We start from the raw sequence: 17,873 nt of genomic DNA, 5'->3' as shown, positions 1-17,873 counted from the left end.
CCTTGTGCCTACGCTGAACACAAGGTCAACACACGGTGTGCCCTGATGCGTAAGTTTTAGGCCAATTTTTCTACGTGGAGCAGACTATGATGTCAACAAGTACCTTGACATGTTGCATTGAATGCAGTGGCAGTGCCACAATTTCCAGAAGGTATCGTGTTTGAACATAATGGCGCTCCTCCACACTACATCAACAATGTTCGCAAATTTTTGGATACAGAATTTTCCCCCACAATGAATAGGAAGGGGTGGTTGTAACTCATGACCACCATGATCCTGGAGCTAATATCATTAGAATTTTACTTTTGGGGTTATGTGAAGCAACGTGTGTACAGTGAATGTATCAACAACATTAATCACAGAATCGCAGATGCTATTCGCTCTGTTACACCAGATGCCCAAACACGTGTGGTAAGAGCTAGAGTATATCATTTAGATGTATGTGGTGCAACAAATGGAAGCCACATAGAACTGCAACAAACATGTATCCACACTTGGAAAGTTCGTCTTTCACTTTCATCTCATATCACACTTCTACCTCATTTCACTACATTTCTGTGACCAATTAAAACTGCACTATGACTTTACAGACACACTGTATCTTCTATTTACCAAATTTAATATCACTTTTCCATTATAGTACTCCCTGCACAAAGTCACTTCATTTAATGTGTAGCAAACATCAACATTTAATTTCTTTACTCTATTCACCAAAACAAACAAATTTACCTTAAAATATATTAACCACAGCCCACCCTAAGATAAGAACTGTGTGCTGGTGATGAGTTGCATGCTGGTGTGCTGCAGACACATCACATCAAGCAGCTGTCACAGGCTGCTGTTGTAGCGTGGCTGGCAACCAAAAACTGTGTGGTGCCGTAGGCTGCATACCGAGTCGAGAGGCGGACACAATGTTTGTAGACTGCCATCCTGTCACCATTCTTCTTCACGGAACTCACCACAACGTCTTCCTTATCGTAACACCAACTGTATAAGGATTGTAGAACTTTTTCTTCTGTCACACATTTACAATCCTTAGCGATGGACTTTTGTTACTATAATCAACTGTGCTCTTCTGTTTAACCTTTATTAGCACCCTTCTTTTACTTCCCAAATTCTTGGCAATTTGTTCTCCCCTATTTCTTTACCAATTCTTCTTATCTGTTTATACTACGTGTCTACAGCTAGATGTTCCATTGTTGATGGCAGTTGCCCTTGGCAACTGTACTTCTCCTTGAATATAAAAGGAAAATCTTTTTAAATTGATGTTCTTTTTTGATTTTCCACTCTCCTACTACCATATTTCCTTTCTCCTGGCCTATATTGTCTACATATGCAACTTGGTTTGGGTCTTAGTTTGTCCTCAGACTGGATGTGTGAGTATCATGTTGAAACACAGGGAGGTTCACACACAAGGGCTATAGAAGTTTCTTTACTCCTTGAATTCCATATATGCTCACACAACAAAACTTCTCTGAATATACAGTCACCTATATTATTTATTACAGGATTCACAGCTGGTCCTGCTATTCACTTCCAGCTTCTCTTCTTCTTTGTGCCTTGATGGGGACCCCTACTTTGACAATTTAAGAAATACACTGAAAGAGAGGTCAATTCTGATCTAGCACCTCAAACACCTCTTTCCGCTTAAAACTTATATTCTCTCATCTGTTAAGAATACAACTTGGTCATATTACATCATCCAGTCTTGCAGACCTCAATTTAAATATTTGCCTCCACCTCAAGTACTTGTTCCATAGCAAGATCAACAGCAAGAAGAACAAGAACAACTGGCGAAGATATCAAAGATACATTTTTACGTTTTCAATTCAAGTCTTATGTCTTCTCCATGAACATTTATCATGACACTTTCCACTTGTGGCTGCACAGAACAACATACGCCCACTACAGCAGATGGAGACATGCGCTGACTATCCACTTCCACCAGACGGGCAGCTCTGCACAAACAGAAAGCCTAACGGCAGTCTACAGCTCTCAATCATTCTCCCTTAATTTAAAACTTTTCTCTTTATTCACATGGATATTTTCATCTCTTGCAGAGCCTAAGAGATGTACATTGGCATTTTCCATTCTAAATGACACGTAACACTAACAGTAGCACTATCTCCATTTGCCTACATGTTCTTTTTTATTATTTCTTTTTTCGTGCCATTATTAATTGCCACTGGGAAAGAGATCAGTACATGTCAAGCATGTCTGACAAACATATCACTAACAAAATATTTCATTGAGACCTGTAAAGATAAACCAGGCAGCACGAAATGGCTAACATGTACTAATATTTTTGCCAGTTGCATTTGGTAATGGCTCAAAAGCCTAAATTTGGGAAATAATGAAAAAACTCACAGGCAGATGGTGGCAGTGTCATCATTTTAAAAGTTTATTATGACTTTGGTACAAGTGTTGAAAACTGAACAACTATAAGCTGTTTGAGTGTTCCAAGAAGAACCCAAAGAAACAGAAGTTGTTTGTTTGCAAAGCACTTTCACTTTGAAGAAAACGGTCGCTTACTCCTTTGGTTACAGTGTAAATAGTGTAACCTTTGCATTCTACAAACAATTAATGCTGCAGATAAAAACAAATTGCTACTTACCATAAAGAAGAAACATTAACTTGCATATTAGTTATGCCTGTCTGCAACTTAACGTGTCTCCTTTACAGTGAGTAGCAATCTACCGTTTCCTGAATTGTTGATATTCCTACCTGGAGTTTCCATTCTTTAATTAGTTCCAAATGGAATACAAGAACTTATATGCCACAAGTCATCAAAAAAATCAGGAAAAACCACAGAATAATAGCCAGAAATATTTTAATAATTGTGGCATTTCAGCCGTGAAATTGATAATTCAATACTTTTTACATCACCAAACATCGTTAATATCAAATATGCAAGACCAAAGGGAATTAAAAATACCATCAAGTTGCTAAAAGCAGCAATATTTTTCCATGACAGTGTTTATAGCAGATTAGTAAAATCTTGTGAAAGGTTGATACAATTAACCTTGAGCCGTATTCATAATCAGTCCTTAACTCAAACAAAATTTGCTAAATACTTTTGAGTTTCACATGCAGCAGCCACCATATACCCTTATGAATGAAAACCTAGCAGAACTAAAAACAACCAAAATAATCCTGCTGGTATATTTTGTGACCTTACTGAAGCCATTTACGTAACTAAATGGTTCAAGTTTGTGGAACAAATCTGCAAATTTACTTCACAATGAATTGCTAACTGCATGTTCAAAAATGGTTCAAATGGCTCTAAGCATTATGGGACTTGACATCTGAGGTCATCAGACCCCTAGACTTAGAACTACTTAAGCCTAACTAACCTAAGGACATCACACACATTCACACCTGAGGCAGGATTCGAACCTGCGACCATAGCAGCTGCGTGGTTCCGGACTGAAGCGCCTAGAACCGCTCGGCCACAGCGGGCGGCCTATATGTTCTAAGGTGAGTTTTCAGCTTCAAAGGACCTGATGACAAGTCATATACTACTTAATCACAAAAAAGAGAAATATGAAATCAGTTAAATATCAATGTAATCTACATTTTGAACGTGACAAAAGGCAGTCATTGTAAGCAACATGCCAGAAACAAGTGAAATTTCAAACATGCTTACTTGTTCTCCACAGATCTCTGAATGCAGAGATCAAGTTCATCTGTTAAAACACACCACCATCTTTCAAAGGTCATCACTTTCTGGAAATAGAGGAAAGATAAGTCTTAATTATTGCATAAAGTATACCATTGATCTAAGTTTTATTTATACAGTGATCATTTCTTACTCGTGCAATTAGTTGCACAACCAGGTCTCTTTTCTTTGCTGAACTAAATGCATGGAATAATTGTACTGAGATAATCAGAGTTGGTTTAAGGCCAAAGTGACTCAAGTGACCATTTGCAGCACTGTTGGTGCTGGTCATGCAAAATTTGTAAACAAGGTGTCTCATAATAAGTAGCAAAAATAATCAGTTTCTATGCTCACTAAATTTAGATTTATTTTTAAAGGTCTTACCAAGCTATGGTAAGTAATGTACGAGGCAAGGAGTGAAAGGAAGAGGGGTGATACAAGGTGAGGAGGGGAGGGGGGTGCTAAATGTTATGCCACTTGCGTGGGAAAATGTTTTTGAAATAGCACTGTAGATAACACATATGAATAAACAATATTGGAGCATTATTTTACAATGTTTTCAGTGCAGTGCTCCCCCCCCCACACACACACACTTTTTCACTAACACACAATATTTTGTATAGATGAATTTTCTTACCGGAATACAACAAATTGAAAAAAAAAAAGTGTTACTTCTTCTTCTTAAAACATTCAAACAAAAAATGGTCTATTTACTAACACACTCCTTTACTTTTATCTTGTACACTCAGGGTGGCTACATAAACATGCTATTTACAGAACTCTTTTTTTAACTATGACATCCCTCAGATATTGACTGTAACCTGCATTGGACTGAGAGCTTCATAAAAAACAGATGGTGTTCTTCCAAGTTCCCACCAGTTACGAAACTGCTGGGCAGGTGATAGTATGAAGCATGAAGGCTTTCTGCTACAACTGTGGGGAATGTGTCAAAAAAACATAGCTACAATTAAATTGCAAAATAAGTAAGTCCCTTTTATAGCAAATTGTTTGCCTTTTAAGCAAACTTAGTCTAAATCAATCACAATGGCACACACATTGATGTATGAATAGCCACATAAAGCAACAAAATTACTATCCTAGCAGCTGTCCTGTTTTGGAAACCATTAACAACGCGCTATCTCAATAAAAGCGATTTTCCTTGTGGCAATCAGCATAGGATGGTTTTTGAAAGTAGTGATAAAATAATCTGGTATTTGTGATCAAACAATTTGGTATGTGGAACATCAGCTCCTACAGAAACTGTGTACCTCTTTTTACTGAAAACACCACAATTGCAACCACAAAAGCAATGGGGTAAATTTTGTCTTGGTGCCATCTTACAAGATTCGGGAGTGGGTCAAGAGGCAGGAAACTGCTTGATAAAATGGAAGAAAATAACATCTAAGGCCTAAGATGTAACTTCCAAATGCTTCAGGATAATGTGTCAGACTTAGTTACATTTTACATGAACAATGAATAACATGGGAAGGCTATATTGCTATTCATCATATAGAGGCAGCATTGAGTTACATTTTTTACAAACAATGAATAACATTAATATGGGAAGAATATATTGCTATTCATCACATAGAGGCTGCGTTGAGCCACAGAGAGGCAAAATGAGAAGCCTGCTAAAATATTAAAGCTTCCAGACAAAGTCCTTCTGCATTAAAACACACACACACACATTCACCCTAGCATAGCTCGCACACACATGACCACTGCCTCAGAGCACTAGAGTTCAACTGCGACTGTGACTGCATCTGCGTCTGATGAAACAGCAATCTGCTCGGATGGGGCAGTGTATGAAGACGTAGGTTGTGGAAGGGAGAGGGTGGAGTATCAGGTTACGGGTGGGGTGGTGCTGGTGATGCCTGTGAGACTATCCAAGTGGGTTGCTAGGAGCAGCATCAAGAGACTGTGCTGGAAGAGTGTGGAAATGGGGAGGAGGAAAGGGAGGGTACAGAAGAGGGAAAGAACTTCTAGGTGCATTGGCAAGATAAGTATTGCAGTGGGAGCTGGGAAGGGGGTAGGCAGGTGGAAGAATGGAAGGTGGAGGCGAGGGGGGGATTTATGAACAATGGATATATTGTAGGAAGATTTCTCTGCTTGTTAGCCTGTTAGTAGTCATGCCCATGTAGAATGCGGCACAGTGGTTGTAACTAAGTTTGTAGGTCTCACAGCTGCTTACACAGGTGGTCCTGCCTTGGATGGGGTAAGAGAGGCCAGTGATATGATTGTAGTAGGTGGTAACAGAAGGATGTATGGGACAGGTCTTGCATCTGAGTCTATGGCATAGATATGAGGCATGTACCAAGGAGTTGGGAACTGTGGCAGGCTAGGGATGGACAAGTATATTTCATATGTTGGGTGGGTGGTGGAATATCACTGTGGGAGGGATGGGGAGGATATTTGTCATTTCAGTTTTGACTGTCTCCCGACCTGTCCTAAAATATCCTCACTACTGTCTTCCCCAACCCTCCCATAATGATATCTTGTTGCCCACCAGTCCTAGACAATACTCTTATCCATCACTACTCCTCTCTTGCTCCTAGCCCCTTGCCTCAAGGCTTATATCCCTGCAACAGACCCAGAAGCCATATCTACTCCAGTCCTATCACTGGCATTCCCTATTTGATCAAAGACAGCGCCACCTGTGAAAACAACCATACGATCTACCAAATAAGCGGTAACATCTGTGGCACATTCTATGTGGGCACGACCACTAACAAGCTATCTGTTTGCGTGAAAAAGCTACTTTGTAAAAGGGGAGAAAGGGATAATGTGACCAATTTTAGACCTATTTCTATGCCAACAGTGTTTGCTTAAGTTATTGAAAAGGCTGTGTATGTAAGGATAATTGATCATTTTATTTCACATAATTTGCTATCAAATGTCCAGATCAGTTTTAGAAGTGGTTTAACAACTGAAAATGCTATATTCCTTTTTCTCTGTGAGGTACTGCATGGATTAAACAAATGGTTTCGAGCACTAGCCATCTTTTTTTAATCAACTAAGGTGTTCAGTTGTGTTGATCACAAAATATTGATACAGAAGTTAGACCAGAATACAGGTAGTAGCTCACAGTTGGTTCACTTCTTCCCCAACCCCTACCCTACTATCCCTCCCACTCCTCAACCTGTGCCGCCTCCTTTTACCTGTCACTCACTTCAGCAGTTGTTGCTCATGTCAAACACAGTCACAGTCGGGCCTTAATAGCCACAGACAGTAGCCGTGTGTGTGTGTGTGTGTGTGTGTGTGTGTGTGTGTGAGAGAGAGAGAGAGAGAGAGAGAGAGAGAGAGAGAGTTCTACTTCTGAGGAAGGACTTTGTCGGAGATTGTGCATACTTCCAGTGTCCTTTTCATTGTGCTGGCCCACAACTCGATGACTCTTCTACGTTACGAGTAGAAATATATCCTCTATATTATTGTTATTACATCCTGGACCTTCCATTGATCAATCAATAATGTTTGTAACTATACAAGCTCTCAGGTAATGTAGTTACCATTAACAAAAAGTTATATCAAATGAGTATGTGAAGCAACTACCAGACCACATTAAATGAAACAACTGAACACATACACTTGACAGCACAGAAAGTTCCCCACCCCTCAGAATTCTAAGCCTTGTCATATGCATGATTTGACAACACAGGGTACAGACACTGTAAGATGTAGACATTGTCTTTCACTTGAGTTGTTAGAGTGTTGTACCACTCGTGGTCTAGTGGTAAATGTCATGCAATGTAGATGCAAAGTTGTATGCTCCAGTCTATTCATTCCTTTATTTTTTAACTGCAGTTTGACTGCCTGCTAAAAGTGTGAACCTGATGAAACCTCAAAGGTAATCTGCTTCACTTTCTAACCACACAGTAATAACAAAAGAGCCTTTGGCTGCATCAAGATCACAACAGTTTATGCTTAAACGTTTCCTCACCCTACATAACCACTGCAACCCAGCTGCTCACCACCAGGCATCTGACAATGGTTGTAGTCCGAACTGATGAATGTGGTGCATCTGCATTTGGAGTACATTTATGCTCTCACACTGATAAGCATGAAATTATTTATTAGCATAGTTGGATTTTCTGCAGTAAATAACTTTAGTAAACCAAGTGAACATGGAGCTACACAAAAGGTATGAGTGTATTTATTAACTGTCATTTTCTAATTTAAAATTCTAGTATTTGACTTGCAGTTATGAATTGGATTTTTCATAATTTGATCTTTTTAACATTGTTTATGCATTATAAACTAAGTAGCACGAGGAAGATATCTAATATATGTGACGTACTGTTTGCTGTGGGTTTAACAGAGGGGTGAATGCACTTTGAAGCATTTGTGTGAAGAGTGGAACGATATTAGGAAAACCACATCAGAAAAGCATTTTCTTGTTTCTTTCATTCTGTCATGAATGAATTTCCACATTCGTGAAGTTTCAATAACTGACATATGTGATGAACTACTACCATTTAACTTTCGTGCAACATTTGCATTCAACTGCCAAAGTTAAGAAGTCAATAGCAGAAGTACGACATGCCACAATTAACAGCAACAAAAATCAAACTGGTGTATATTACCGCATTTTGGTTTCAGTGTCAACAGTTCACTCATAGAGCTTCCTTATGCCACAGCTATCAACATTGAGAAGATGCTGTTATAAAAGACATGGCAAATATGGAGGCTCATTCACCTGTCAGTTAACCCCAAAATGAAAAATATGTCTGAAGTGTTAGACCCTTTCCTCTTGCATCTATTTCATAACACTTAAACAATATTCATAAGATTCAACTACACACAATCCAGTTCAAAACTACACATCAAATACTGGAAGTTCAAATAAGAAAATGGCAACTGATAAATATATTCACAATAACCTACACATGTGTAACTGCATGGTGTCCACCCCATTTATCAAAGTTATTTCATGCGGAGAATCAAACTACACAAAGAAACAATTTAAATGCGAGAGCAGCAAGGTGCCAAAAATACGTCGCAATGAGCTCAACTGGTCAGATGGTGGCTGGCATGAAAAGACCAGTGGCAGATGGCTGGTTGCTGCCCTATGGAAAGAAAACTCTCGACTATAATCTATTCCGATCTTGATGCAGCCATGAGCTCTTGCACAGAAGATTAGAAAGTGAAGCAAATTATCCCTGAGTTTCTACAGACTGATACATTAAGTACACAGCCGAAATGTGGTTAAAAAATAAAAGAATGAGAGGACTTAAACTCTCAACTATGCATCTACATTGTGCGACATTTACTACCAGACACAACACTGTAACAGCTCGAGTGGAAGACAACATTTCCTCCAGACACATACACATACTATAGTGTTGCCAAATTGTGTAGACAGCCAGACTTAGAATTCTTAGAGGACAACTAATTTTTGTGCAGTCAAATGTAAACAATAGGTTTATCTGGGCTTGCCCAACTTATACAATACAGTATTACAGAAAAAGTATTCAGTATCATATTTACAGACTGCAAGAATGAAAGACGTAAGCAAGATATAGACAACATTTTAAAAACCCAATATGTCTGATAATGTTAGTAATCTTCCAAGGTGTTGAGATGCCTCAGATCACCAGTTATTTTGGAAACAGAGAATGTTGCTGTCTTCAGCTGATTTCTGTGGGATGGACTGTTACACAACTGAGTTCACTGGGTAAAAATTTAGTTGTCTATTGTGTTGAAACTAAATGAAACAGCACGCATCTGCAGGATATGTGCAACAAGGAGTGGGAACCAACTGCTGACTGAAAACTACCTCAGTATGAAAGCCATCTTGAAATACAAACTGTGGTTGGTTAAGTATCCCATAATGAAGGAAAGAAAAAAAAGTTCTTGTCCTGGCAGAGTGTTGACAATGATATGAAGAAAAGTTTGTTTTAGTTATGCTGAATTAAATTTGTGTGAATAGTTCTATTTCTAGATTTGACCAATTCCTTTTTACATGGTAAGTTAATTGTGAGCAAGTTTTACCATGCATTCGTACTATTGATTCACCTCAATAGGTAATTAATTCCCTACATTCAGTGTGGATGTACACTTACATTCAACCTCCAGTGTGAATATAAAATCAGCGAGAAAGTATGACATGGACAGGGACTGCTGATAGGTGCCACTGGGTGGCTGTGAGAGTCTGCTGGGGAGCACGATGAGATAGTCTGCGTTTTTGCAATAAACACTGTCTCCAGGTGGCATTGCGGTTAATGTGACTGCCTAGTAACCAGAAGATCATGGGTTTGAGTCCCTCTACAGCACGCATTTTCACTCATCACTGCTGACTCTGTGTAAAGTCTCGATGCAGCTAATATCATTAGTCCCTTCCCTTTCTCTGCCTTCCTCTCCCTCCAACTACAATTGCTGTCATAGCTGCGGATTCAGTGTGGTGTGTGTTCTTCCAGAAATGTCCAAAACAATAGACACCATGCTCATATAATAACTGAAAGTACTTCCTCAGGCTTCACTACTTCGGAAAAACCAGAAGAAGAAGAAAATGAACGTTATATTTTTAGGTAATGCCTGCTGAAATGGTTATCAGGGGGATGACACACAATCCCCATGTGTGACATTTTCTTTATTTTACACTGACAGTACCATATTAAGTGGTGTTGGCCATTATGACATATTTTTTGTTTTAGGAGATTTCCTTCTGGCGGCACACAGTCCACCTGGTTTCACTTTGAATGATCTTCTGTTTATGTGGTTTGTTCTTCTTCAGTATTCTAGTGAGACAGTACTTAATCTTAACATCTACATTTATTTGTCAAACCATTGGTCATACTTGCATAACCAGTTGATATTATCATTCACAGGCTTAGTAGTTGTAGCTGACAAGCTATGGAAGAAATACATTTGTGCAGATGCTTCAGCTGTTGATCTGCACCTCCCCAAACATGCTGTGGTTGTCCACAACAAAGTCTCCATAACTATTGTTGTCCTCCCCAACCACGCCATCTGCACAGCAGCTATGGTCTAGGTTATTTTGTGTGCACTGAGCAAGACTTCAGGAAGTATTGTAAGCTATTAGAACAAAGGTGACAGACTTGTTTATCGAATGAACATTCAGTACCTTCTGAACCACCATAAGGGTGACTCTTCAAATTATGGACCAATTTCATACACTTTCCTGCTTAAGGAAGTACCAAGATCATTGTGAAATGTAGAAGAGACCATTCTCACCTAAGGGAAGAATGCAGTTTTCAACATGTGATTTGATCACATAGTGTAAATATTTGAACAAACTATCTGTTGAGGATATAAATCATACATAAGCTTCAGCATATACACATGTAAGAAATAAGCATTTCAATCTAGGCTCAATGCTTCAATGAGGAGTATTCAAAGGAACATTAATTGCTGTGTATCAAATGAAAACTATACAAACAGCTTTAAGGTATTACAAACAATGTCTGAAATTTATTTAATCATCCTGTGAGATGCAGTAGTCTTCTTACACTGTCAAAATGTAAGCTTATAACAAAGCAAGCTGGGATCTTCTTACTTCCTCTTGTTTTGTTGTCTGCCTCCTTAAATTCATTTTTATTTTTTATTTTTGACTAATTACCATCAAAATATGTAAGTATAATCTGAAATTTCATAAAAGAGAAAGGTTGGTCCTCAGTTTTAAAGAATATAGCACCAGATCTAAATTTGTGCTCCGTTTTATGTATGTAATTGATTTTCTAATTTATTTTGACAATTTATTGTTAATATCTTTTGTTATAGGATGAAATCAGTAATTGTTTTGTGGCTTAGATTCTATTGCTGACTTACAAACAAATATAAATTCTGTACTAATTATACACATTTGGAAAAAGAATCACTAGGACTCTTGAAGTATTTATTTGGCTCTATTTGAAAATATATTAACAAATCCAGCCCTTCATTAATTCCAAAGTAATTAATAGGTTTGTAAAAAGTATTGTTTCTATATCTATATCTGTTAATTTCATCATTTAAACAAATAATTCGGCTTAACCCCTGTGTAGAACAAACTGTTAAAAAGAACAAATTTTTCAATGTATTCAGATAATTTAATGATTTATGTTTTAATTGTAACTTCTGCAACTTAAACACTGAACAATGTGTAGTTTCAGTGCCTATTACTGAGATGATGTATAAAGGGCCAATTTTTGGTCCCGAGACAATCAGTCCACGGGCGATTTTCAGACGAGAAACCTGTGCTGGTTAGGTCAACAACAATGCATCAACGTAACTGTGAAATATGTGTAATAGGTCATGTGTTAAAACAATGACAGTGTTTATTCAATATGTAGCATATTATTCTGCAATAACTGTGTGATCAGGTTTTTACTGCTCATAGGTGTTCAACAGTAAACTATGGTAGCAGTATGCTGATGTTTGCCTGAATACTATTAATGAGGTTCATCGAAAGTTAAACAATAGTGCACTGGCCATATTAACTGTGTTTATTGGCAGGTCGTGAACAGTGAAAATAAAGAACTAGGAATGCAACTGTGCACCTCTTGGCTACATTATTTACAGTAGTCAGTGTTGAAATTCCACTCCCCACTTTTCACTCAGTAACACAACACAATATGTTGACACCAATGACCATCAACAAACAAATAAAGCAGGTGAACATCATGTATGGTTCCCTTCTGGGTGATGATTATTGTAATTGGGCACAATAAACTAGGACTCACGAACTATGAACACTATCTCAAGAACAGTTTACAATACAGTGATTATAACAAAGGAAGTGCAACAGCAAATCAGCGAATGGGTTTCATGGTCACAGTATGAGAGCAGCCAATCAGCTAGTGGGTTCTATGGAAGCAGCCATTGAGTACAGGAGCAGCAAATCAGCACGCACATAGACGCAGCTGTGCAGACGATGAATCGAGATGATGATTACTGCTGCTGCAACTGCAGCAGCAGCTGCAGCAGCCGCAGAAGACGAGTGAATAAGAATAAGGTAATTTCATAGAAAAGTCATTTTATATTAAATTATGCATAATGAGTGGCCTTAACGAACAAGACAGTGTGATGAGAGAGAAGAGACAATGGGGAACTGGTTCTGTAAATGACATGCACGTAACTTTGAATGATGGGGACGAAAGCCCTATTGTAGGTGAAACGATAAAAGCGTCATGTACACTGTATGATGATGGAAGTGAAATGGATGAAAACAGTACTGAAGTGGATGAAATAATTAAGGTTAAGGGGGAGTAGTGAAAGTCAGCGAGGGCAACAGGTTAGGGCAGATGAAAATTGGAATGAATGTTAAAAGAAATTATGAGTAGTATGTGTACGAAAGAAGACATTATTAAGGTGGAAAAGAAAACTCATAGCATTAGAACTGACATGGTTAGCTTCAAGGATGAATTGGAGAAATAAATTAAAAAGGAGATTAAGGTAGTCAACTCTAATCTTTCAGAAATAAATAAGAAGGTTGAGGCAGTAGCTAACGATTGTGATGAAAAGATAAAGAAAGTAGCACATAACACTAATGAGAAATTAACATTAATGAGTAGTAAATGTGTAGAAGACAGAAAGAAGCTTTGTGATGACTATAGTATGAGGGTGCAGGTTTCCAAAAAACAGCTTAAAGATGAAATCAAAGCAGCCAGGAAATTTTGTGCTGAAAACAGGGTTAAACCTGAACCAAATCAATCAGATTAAAAATGATTTAGAAACAGAAGTGGAAACCAAGTGTGCAGTAGAGGTAGAGGAAAAACTGGTAAAAGTAAATAATAATGTAGATTCCAAATTGGCTGATATGGAAAAAAAGATGGAAGAAATACAAAATCTAAAGTATAGAATATGTAGTGTCCCAAACAGAACTTCATTTGTTAGTTGTAACAAATTTAGTAGTTTTGAACCATATGTTCAAGTGCATCCATAGGATCTCATTAGAAAATTTAATAATTTGCTTGAAACATGCAATCACAAGGAGAAAATGTCATTTGTGAAAGATTTTTTAAAAGGGGTAGCTCACGGGTGGGCAGCTCAGCTAGCTGATAGTTGTACTTCAGGCATAGTCCATAACAATACAGGCAGGGTAGGAAAAAATGTTACCTTCATAGTCTCAGATGTTATTGAATTTAGTTTATATTTCTGCTCCAAGATACAGCCCTCCAAAAATGACACTGTGCATACCATTTTGAAGATGTGACTTTTTGATAAAATTTTAAAATGCTGTATCTCTGGAACATCTCTAGATATTTTATTGATTTTTTTAATTGAAAGCTAATTGCTTTATGATTACAAAGAAATCCTCCATTTGGACTTATCTGACAAAGTTATTTTACTATAGCATTCTGAACTTTTTTATTTAATTTATGGAATTTTTTTTTTCAGAAATTCAAATCTGTAAAATTTTGATTTTTTTTTCTGTTGATTAGTACCATATTATTTTACATTCCCTGAAAAGGGGAGCCTCCACTTTTCAGTTGAACAGGTTTCACTAACAATTGAAATTTTTGCCATACATAAAGCATGTTTTATTATCACATTATCACATAACAGGCTCATAAAAATCAAAAACTACCCTTATTTAACAAAATTTTATTAGTTTGAAAGATGAGTAAGAGACACATTTTTCAAGCATTTTAAATGATTCCAAAACGTATGTGAAAGGTCCAAAGACTAAAAAGTTTCAATTTATATAACTTATGTGTACTCTGTTTTGTACCGAAATTAGCCAGTTAATGAACTAAAACTGTGTTCCAGTGCTTCAGTATCTTCCTTTAATATAGAGTGATGCCTTCCTGTTGAACCAATAGGAACTGGAGCACTTGAGAACATTGTGAACTGAAGGTGAGCACTGATGGCATTGTTGCTGTCCTTCAGCTGGACACTTACATCCAGCAACTGGTCCATGTGGTAGCATAAATTTCACTACAATTTCGTTTAACTCATAACTGGTGTCTATAAATCTCTGCAATCCCAGTCACACACACATGCCACAAACATCCCCCTTCTCAGGTTGTGAACCTGAATATTATCCTACTGTTTCTGAGGTGTTGGCTGAATGAATGAAATGTCTTCTTTCTTGCTCTTTAAAGTGAGTCCAAAAATGTCTCTTCTGAATTTCTTTCACAGGAGTAATTTTTTTGGACCATTCTTCTTTTTTCTGCTCACAGAATTCTTCGATTTCCTCTTTGGACAAAAGAATGAGGGCTGCGGATGTGTAAGATTTCACAACTCTCATAAAATCCTAAGCATTCTGTATTGCAGCTATGTTTGGAATGTAAAGATTATGTTTTGGAGCATGGTGCTTCGTCAGGCCTCCTACAACATCACAAGGCCCCTTCCCATGACCAGTAGCACTGTGTACCCAATCAGTTGGCAATAGTGACTTACTCAATTCAAACAGCTGGTAACAATTTTTAAAATGATTAGGAGTACCATCAGAAATAATAACGATCTTGTCTGCCCCTGTTTGCAGTTGAAGAATTTTCTGCACCGCTAGCAAAGCATGTGCTGAGTCATGTCCTGTGTCATCACTTATAGCTGCAACACTTGTGGTCTTGTTTTGAAAATATGTCCCTCTTGTAAAAATTGAAATCTGGTCATTACAGCAATGGTACCCTTGTTTTATGTTACAGACTACTAATGAGTTCACACGCCTAACAGAGGTGTCATATGTCATGTGCTCCAGTAAGTTCTTCAAAGTTACCACACAAAGTTCAAAATTCATGCCGTACACACATAAATAGACATCTCTAGGTTGGTTGGAACTACCCACTTAAGTCATAGTGCATAAAATTTTGATCTTCCGATATGTGAAGTTGTATTGTTGATCTTATAAATTGCAAAAGTTTCTTTAATACTGTAAGTCATGTACCACTACACTTTCACAACTTTTTGACCTTCACCTGTTAGTGTTATAGTGTCTTTTTTGTTGGAACTCTGACAAGAAGAGTCCCATTTATCTTCCAGATAAAATGACTGCACTATAAGAACCTGAGCTGCTTCTACAGGATGACAATAATAGGGATCTGGTCTTCCTAAGATTCCTTTTACAGACTTCACATTTCTTCATTTGTCTACCATGTACTTTGATACTGATGGAAAGTGGTTCAAATTTGTTTTCTTTAAAAATGTCTCTGGAATAATAGTTAAAACTCGCGCCTTTTCACTGTAGGATGCACAGTATACAACAGCTGAATTGATATTTGTGAAAAATTCCTGGCTAGAGGTGCAAGAGGGCTTTGATTCATTTTCTTCTGAATTTCTACTTTCGAGAGTATGGTCAGTTTTGCTGTAGTGTATTCATCCATAGCTTTAGTAATTTTTCTGCACTTTCTTGATGCATAGAGCTGCTGATTCAACTTCACTGCCCACGGTTTCTTAACAGGACAAACATCTACCTCTGTAGTTGACTGATTCAGGGTATTTAATTTCTCCTTTACTGATGCAAAATTTGCATCATCTGCACCATGGGATGCTTCACATTGTTCTGATACTATCATTGTTGTTATTCTGTCAAAACATTTATAACACAAAAAGTCATCGCTGGAAACATCTTTACTTTGAAACAGAGTCTTCAAATGAGAACACTTATTCCCAACCTGAACAAAGTCTACTTTTTCTGTTTGTCTTATATTTAACTCTTTTATGAATATCCAAATAGTCAGCACACTTCACTCTCCTGTGGCCCCAGTCAGAAGACATTTCAAACAGTCAATTTCAAAAAACACACTGCAACTGTGTCGACTGGCAAATTCCTCATGAAAACACAGAATGCAATGGATGGCCTCAGATTTCTTAGAAGCCTCTTCAGTAAACAAATTAGCACTGAACAACTACAATACAGAAACCTGCAATGAACACCCACAACAAAGAAACTGACAAGAAACTACCACCAAGTGTAAGAAATATCTTCAACAATGAAAGTGAAAAGAAGTAAATGCAAAAAAGAAAGTGATAAAAAATAACTGCAACAAAGACAATAGAAATAAACATTGTAACAAAGAAATTAGTAAGAAACAACTTCAGTGGAGTCATATATTACCCATGAAAGTTGAAAAAAAAAAGATTTTTTAAAATAAAACCTGTCCAACTTAAAAGTGGAAGCTATCTTTTACAGAGAGTACTACATAGTACTAATCAACCAAAAAAATCTAACTTTCCTGGATTACCATTTTTGAAAAAAAAATCCCAAAATTATTAAAAAAATTAAATTCAAAAGGCGACAGTAAAAGAACTTTGACAGATATGTCCAAATGGAGGATATCATTGTAATCATAAAGCAATTATATTTTAAATAAAAAAACTCCTAAAATATCTAGAAGGGTTACAGAGATAAAGCGTTTCAAAAATTTTTCCTAAATTCGCATCTTCAAAATGGTGTTCGCAGTCTCATCTTCGGAGGTCTATATCTCGGGGCAGGAATTTTTTTTTGGAGAAAACAAAAAAATTATGGGTTTTTTACTTACTCCTGAATTTTAACAGATGCTAAATTCAAAAACATCTGAGCCTATGAAGCGATACAGATCATGCCTTCATGGCACAGCTTTGAAAAACCAATTCTAGATGAATATTGGTCCAAAGAGAAGCAGCAGAGAATTTTGAGTGAATTTTGTGGAGGAGAGAGATTTGCATCTAGGAAGGGTACTATGAAAGGATTCTGTCAGCTTTGGATAAAAAACTGAAATATTTGGACAAAGAGCTAGCTAGTGGGTTTAGAAACTAAGTTGCCTCAGAAAGTTAGAGAATTGCTCGTACCTGCCCCTACAGGTAATATTAGTGATATCTGAGTCATATTGATAAAGTGGAGAGGGTGAAGCCCTCAGTGGAAGATCGTAGGAGGAATTTTGACAATAATCAATTAGGGAGAGAATTTCAGGTAAATAGGATGAACAGGACTAAATACAGTAGAAATTCAAGGAATGGTTGGGTGGAAGATAGCCAGAATGGACACAGAAATAATAGGAGATATTCAAGTAAAAGAAATGGAGCAAATTATTTTAATTCTGGATCAAACCATTTAAACTAGATAATGCGCCAGTTTTGGCTCCCACTAGAGCAGGTAGTGATGAAGAACCATGTGTATATAAATGTGCTGTAATCACAGGTAAGGGTAACGTAAATGATAGTAGTAAGATGAGTGTAATTTCTAATTCTAGTGAGATGTTGAATGATGGTGTGGGTAGCAATGTTTATCCCATAAAAGTAGAGGAGGAATGTACTATAATAAAATCAAGTGATGAAACACAGTGTGTTGCTATTGCCC

General features: G+C 37.3%; 1 protein-coding gene across 2 annotated transcripts in view; it reads right to left on the bottom strand.

Moving 5' to 3' along the window:
- The window catches only part of LOC126213180 (uncharacterized), a 145,001-nt gene that overhangs the window by 71,167 nt on the left and 55,961 nt on the right, over window positions 1–17,873 (bottom strand). For both annotated transcript variants that reach the window (XM_049940807.1, XM_049940808.1), the window contains one exon: window positions 3,647–3,726. In XM_049940807.1, the coding sequence (XP_049796764.1) occupies window positions 3,647–3,686 (40 nt within the window). In that variant the 5' untranslated portion in view covers window positions 3,687–3,726. The remainder of the gene's footprint in view (window positions 1–3,646; window positions 3,727–17,873) is intronic.

The sequence above is a fragment of the Schistocerca nitens genome, chromosome 11, assembly GCF_023898315.1.
Source record: "Schistocerca nitens isolate TAMUIC-IGC-003100 chromosome 11, iqSchNite1.1, whole genome shotgun sequence".
Classification (NCBI taxonomy): Eukaryota; Metazoa; Arthropoda; class Insecta; order Orthoptera; family Acrididae; genus Schistocerca; species Schistocerca nitens.
This window is presented reverse-complemented; position numbering and strand designations above follow the sequence as displayed.